This window comes from Saccostrea cucullata, unplaced genomic scaffold (assembly GCF_032062105.1).
Source record: "Saccostrea cucullata isolate Sc308-1 unplaced genomic scaffold, CSIRO_AGI_Scuc_v1 ctg4912, whole genome shotgun sequence".
NCBI lineage: Eukaryota > Metazoa > Mollusca > Bivalvia > Ostreida > Ostreidae > Saccostrea > Saccostrea cuccullata.
Window position 1 is genome coordinate 2,482 of NW_026934751.1, and position 6,185 is coordinate 8,666.

Consider the following 6,185-nt stretch of genomic DNA (forward strand, 5'->3'; position numbering starts at 1 on the left):
AAGGGCCAAGTCCCCTCACAAGGCAGTGATTGGGATAAGCTAGGGAGTAAATGTGACAATGGCACACTCCAAGTCAGTGTCAATGTGACATTTCAAAATTCAATGCGCCAAACAGATTTTTTAATGGGACATCACCTAGTTACAAACTTGCAATTGACTATAGTTGCTGTTAGAATTTCAGTTGACTTTACTTTATTGCGATTGTCTTACTGAATGATCATTAAAATTAATGACATGAAAATGAAACCAAATTCGTGTATAATAAATAAACACTGCAATTTAATAATTCAATCCTTTATTTTTATTCTTCTTTGTTTGGCATCCTTAAAATGCTTTAGAGCCAGTTCTAAATCTATATTGCTTCCTTCCAATTTAACACGCAACAGTTTATCTTATCTGAAATGTTGGGAGAGAGTCTGTTTCTCTGTTTGGTGAGGATCAGATTTTGTTGGCTGAACACACGCAGTGTGGAGAGGAAGATGGAGGGCAATTTGGGCCAATTTGATGATTTCTGATAATGAATCATTATGATGCATTGACAAAAGCTTCCACAGTGCAGACATGTCATCCACCGGATATTTATTAGACTGGACAATGATCTTTGCCTCCTTCCATTGACTCTCCTAACCAAGTCCCTGTCAAGAAGGGGATCAGGTGTGTGGCCATTGTGAATCTTTTCAAGAAAAAAATTGTTAAGTTTTAAGACAGTAAGATATGGCAACTCTTACAGTTCTACCATAAGATTTTTTTTAAATCATTAAAAAGATATAGGACTGCAAGAGTACCTGTTTTTCACCATAATGTTTCAGAAGACATTCAATTTCTTCTGTACCATAGCTCATGATGTCTTTTTCAAAATTAATAGTCCTCATGGCCAGAACAAAAAAACTGTCAATAAGGCTCTTTGCAGGAAACCTGTAATCAAAATATAAAGTAACATCCATGACAATTTTAGGCATATTTAAAGCATTAACATTACACATTATTGATTAATTATGAATTTATTGAATCCACTATTAGGTGGCGCTGCAATATTTTGAATTATGAATTTATCCATCATGGGAATTTGACAATAAATTTTAAAGTTTACCTGTCTCTAATATTTTGAATGAGTTTGTTCAAGAACACACTCTTCAATGCAGAATAATTGGTCTTATCCACTGTGAGCTTATGTCCATGATACTCATAATGATCTCCAACCTTTTCCATTGTGTCAATTTCTTCTGCCAGATGAGTCTTGAAGATCATGTCACCAGATTTATATGATTCAAGGTCAAAAAGGCATAGGTCAATGGAAATCTGCATTTAAAAATAGTATATAACTATCCAATAACAAATATCATAAATGAAGCCTGAGCGATTGAACAAAAATTGCAGTTTTTTTTTTAAAATGAATGAAAAATTAAAATATATGGAAGCAAGAATTGCATTTTCTTAATCATTTTATTTGGTATATATGTGATTTGATCATCATTTAAATTCAATTGATGTTTTTAAATTCATTTTTAATTTTTCATTTTTTTTTTGGCAACTCATTATATAAATTCCAAAATCTATTAATCTGAATCATTTTGTACATGAAACAATTAATGAATATTTTTTTTAGGTATTCATTGATTTAGATTATCCTAATATTAATTCTTCATAGTACCTTTGCCTTGGCAATATCTAGGTCTTCTTTCTGAAATGCAAGGCATAGCCTTGACACTATAGGTATGACATCCATCATGAGATAGGTGATAAACAGAAAAGTCCTTGATGAAGTGTATTTTAGAAGCCCTTTTGCTTTTGGATCCTTTGCTGCGATGCAGTTGTGAAGATATGTTATGAGGGGATCAATGGTTCTGTAAACAGCCTGTAATGCTTCCAAAAATGACATCCACCTAACAGCATGAATTTCTCTATAGCGAAGAGTTGGGTGGTCGAGAAATTCCTGAATTTTGTGAAGTTCTTTTTCACGTGCAGCACTTTGCTTAAAATAATAAAATAAGTTCGTTAGAAATTCTTGGTATTTCTTCAATGTAGGGATGCTGTTAGCTGCCTGTGATGTACACAAAGCAAGTCTATGGGCCATGCAGTGTACATTGATGATGAGGGGATTTAGTTCTTTCAGTCGGCCATACACCCCTTTGCCTAGACCAGTCATCACAGATGCCCCGTCACTGCCTAGTCCTATTACTTTAGAGATTGACAGGGATCGTTTACACAGTTGATTAGTAATTTGCTGTGTTAAACCAACACCAGTACCATCTTCATATTCGAGATCTTGAAGAAGTATTGTGGAACACTCTAATGTTTTAGGGTCAATTACACGGGCTGTTATAGTCATTCTGCGAGTATTTGAAATGTCAGTACTTTCATCAGCTAGAATGGACATGTATGGTGATTCTCTACACTTTTTATTCACTTCACAGTCAGCAACAAAGTTCAAAGAATCTAACAATTCATTTGCAGTGTAGTAAGACTGGTATTTAATTCGATAATTGTCACACCAAACATCTAATACAGGTACATTCACTTCTTTAAGAAATGATGTCAAACTTTCATATTTGGATAAAGGTAAATTTTCGTTGACTAGCCATTGAACAGATTTAAGTAATTTACATACTACTTGGTCCTCGCCCTCTTTAATTTTTTTCATAGCTTTTTGCATGTCACTTCTTAAGTTTAAACTTACGACATTTACACATGCCGCATGGTCTGATGTTGATTCGTGTCTACTCATAGACGACGTTCGAAACGTAATGCAACCGTCAGTGAATTTGATTTTCTGCCTTTAATACAGTCCTTACAGTACATTTTCTGATCTTTTATATATAACCAAGGCCAAATTTTCAACCAATTTGTGTTGAACTTGCGTTTCGGTTTTTCCTTCGAGACATCAGTCTTACCGTCATTATGTTGAAGTTCATCTTCGCTCCTTCTGTCACAGTCAGCATGTTCAAGTACATCATCTGCGTCATTTTCGGCCGATTTATTGGGATTCTGTTTGTTAAAATTAAGCAGGGTTTGTCCTTTTTCGGGACGTGGAATTTTCTTAGGCGGCATGCTGTTTAAGGCCTACTTCGTGCGCGCTAAATGTCAAAATTAAAGGTATTAGCCAACCAGAAAACGCGTAACTGTTTGATTAGATACTGAGGAAAACGAAGTCATATTAACGCTTTGACTGAACGAAATTAGCCACTATTTTTTCAAGCGTAAAATGACAGCGATCATTAAAACAGTTACAAACACTTGGGGGAAAGCTCAAAGTTAAAAAGTATGTTGTGCATGATATATGCGCCACGACGGCGCAGTTAATATTAATGTGACATTTTAAAATTTAATGCGACTATGGCGCAGGGCGCGTGCTTATCCCAATCACCACAAGGGGAGATAATCAAGAAAAGACAAAAATAGGGTGGGGTCATTAAAAATCTTCTTCTCAAGAACCACTAAGCCAATAAGTCTGAAACTTATGTGGAAACACCCTGGGATAGTGTAGATTCTAAATAGTACAAATCATGACTCCCCGGGGTTTGGGCGGGGCCACAGTGGGGAATCAAAGTTTTACATAGCAATATTTAGGAAAAATCTTTGAAAATCTTCTTCTCAAGAACCACTGGGCCAGAAAAGCTGAAACTGATGTGGAAGCACCCTTGGGTAGTGTAGATTCTAAATTGTTCAAATCATGACCCCAGGGGGTAGGGCGGGGCCACAATGGGGAATCAAAATTTCACATAGAAATATATAGGAAAAATCTTTGAAAATCTTCTCAAGAAGGTCAATGACCTTGTGACCTTGACTGTGACCTACATGCTAAATATAGCTTTTTCGAACTTTCGCCATAACTTCTAACCATGAGAGAGACTTCATATTTGGTATGCATACATGTAGTCATCGTCGGAAACCCATGGGTGATCTCGTCTTTACTTATCACCCGTGGACAAACTCGCCGAAAAATCGTCGTATGTAATTAAATATGCATAGGTCATTTGATTGGCCGCTTCACAGAGTCGCGATGCGAAACAACGAATCAAAGTTTACGTTACGTATGCATGTTCGGCATTGCCAAAAACATGAAAAACTCACTCCGTAGTTATCACAGGTGATATCGGCCGCGACTGACCCAGTCAATAAAATGGGTAGCAACTGTTCCTTCGCCATGCGCTCGGCACTTTGAAGTAAAAGTTGCGGGTCCTTCGGATGAGACCTTAAAAACCGAGGCCCCGTGTCAGCGGCAGGCGTTGGCACGATAAAGATCCCTCACTGCTCAATGGCCCTGAGTGCCGAGTAAAGGTCAAAATTTGAAGCTCTTCACCGACATACGGTGACGTCTCCATATGAGTGAAAAATTCTCGAGAGGGACGTTAAACAATATACAATCAATCATAATACCGGACGGATATTAATGTCAGTGACCTGTACAAATTGACTTACATTGTTTTAAATCAAACTTCGCACGTTTTAACGAGCGTCAAAATATTTACCATAAATAGCAAAGTAATAAACGTATTTTTCAAAATTGAAGAGTTCCAACTTTCTGATTGGTTGACTAAAAACAACAAATTAGCATATTTTACGGCGATATTTCAGCTAGTTTGCCCACAGGTGATAAGTAAAGACGAGATCACCCGTGGGTTTCCGACAATGACATGTAGTTAACTAATCAAGATCATTCAAATGTCACTAAGGTCAATGACTCTGTGACCTTGACTGTGACTCATCTGCTAAAAATACTTTTTTGAACTTTGTTGCCAACGGGCGCTTAATGTTTCCCAAACACATCTTGTTTTTTTAATTGTAGATACTTTACTTCCATTCCACTCCTTCAAACATTGGAATATTACGGGATATATGGATGTGGCAAAATTATGTCAAACAGGAAAGGGTTCCCATTACAACTCGGGAATCCAAACCTTCCTCTCAGGTAAAGATTCTCATGAGAATCAAGTATTGTTGAAAGGTATTTTCCGCTAGGTTTCTTAGTACTTAGTGACTTAAACTGTATTGTAAAATTGTAGAAAGGTGTTTTAACCAATGCTATAGTGAACAGGGATTTTTATTACATTGTTAAGTATTTTTTTTAAAGGGAAACATCTGAATTTAACTTGAAAATATTATATTTCATATTTTATGTTGTAAATAAATAGTTCATATTAATTTTTATAATATTTGTGTCTTTTCTAACGTTTTTGAATTTAAATAACAAAGTCATCAAACGCAACATAATTATATAATACTGAATAAATTTCTGTATTGTAAAGCGCTGGTTTCGTGTCTATATCATTTCGAAATCTGCAACTTTATAAATAGACACCGCCATCATGGTCAACACTTTGAGGAATATCACGCCTGATTCTATTTGGCATTTTTCTGCACTGTTTATTTAGTCAAACTTTGATATTTATGAGAAACTGTCAAATTGTAAAAAAAAAATTCTTATATTTCTTATATTTTTATGTTTATTTCTTATTGTAATGCATATGTTGACTATGTTTTATTGCTGTCGACTGCCGGTGGTACAGGAGATCTACTGCGCATCCCTAGGGAAGAGCGTGGGTTTCCGGGGGGAGGCTCTCAGGAGGTATAAAGAAGAGATAAGCATTACTGGTAGACTCAGGGTTTAGCTTTTAAGTTAAAAGGGTACTTATTTTGATTCCAAGATTTTTTCTGTAAGAATTTTGTAATTTCGAGATCATTAAATTTCCATGAAATAACCGATTCTGGTTGGATAAAAAAGTTATGTTAATAACTGCATCAATAGAATCTCGAGTTCGCTTTAATTAAGTCGGAACTACTTTGGCGGACTTTGGACGTATTTCCCGCTTACAGATTACTTTTTTCAATCAGTGTGTACCGAGAGCCAAATCAGCATGACTGACCAAAAAGACATTCCGGTTCCTACCTATCTAATGGTGTTGAAATCTTCAAGATATGGATTGTTGGACGAGAATTTGGATGTTGCTACCAGACAGAGCTTTTCAGATGGACTTTGACCACTCTAGGTCTATCTCATATCTGGAATAGAAATTATTTCAGTAGGAAGAGACAAACCAGCACGGGGAGAGAGTTGGGACGTTATAACATGGGCCTGATGAGAATCCAGCCGGACGTGATCGGTCACAAGACACCTGCCTACCCCCTGAGGTCCAAATCACCCACTAGGAAGGAGCCGTCTTCGATGCCAACCCTGCGGAATTTCC

At 36.5% G+C, this 6,185-nt stretch overlaps 2 protein-coding genes across 2 annotated transcripts; both read right to left on the reverse strand.

Moving 5' to 3' along the window:
• Positions 1-785: 785 nt before the first annotated feature.
• On the reverse strand, positions 786-1,357 carry LOC134241257 (uncharacterized; the record flags this gene model as incomplete). Its single annotated transcript, XM_062723317.1, has 2 exons — positions 1,091-1,357; positions 786-915 (listed from the first exon to the last, which is right to left on the reverse strand). Coding segments are annotated over exons 1-2 (345 nt in total), but the record flags the coding sequence as incomplete, so codon positions are not given.
• Positions 1,358-1,642: 285 nt separating this feature from the next.
• Positions 1,643-3,048, reverse strand: LOC134241255 (zinc finger protein 862-like). Its single transcript, XM_062723316.1, has 2 exons — positions 2,892-3,048; positions 1,643-2,499 (listed from the first exon to the last, which is right to left on the reverse strand). The coding sequence occupies exons 1-2, from the start codon at positions 3,046-3,048 to the stop codon at positions 1,643-1,645; spliced, it is 1,014 nt and encodes a 337-aa protein (XP_062579300.1).
• Between the last annotated feature and the right edge of the window lie 3,137 nt (positions 3,049-6,185).

Bases quoted from the DNA above. Each gene is read 5' to 3' on its own strand.
- LOC134241255 (XM_062723316.1), bottom strand. From the start codon at position 3,048: ATGCCGCCTAAGAAAATTCCACGTCCCGAAAAAGGACAAACCCTGCTT. The intron at 2,500-2,891 runs GTAAGACTGATG...TACCTGTATTAG, and splicing joins TGAACTTCAACATAATGACG to ATGTTTGGTGTGACAATTAT.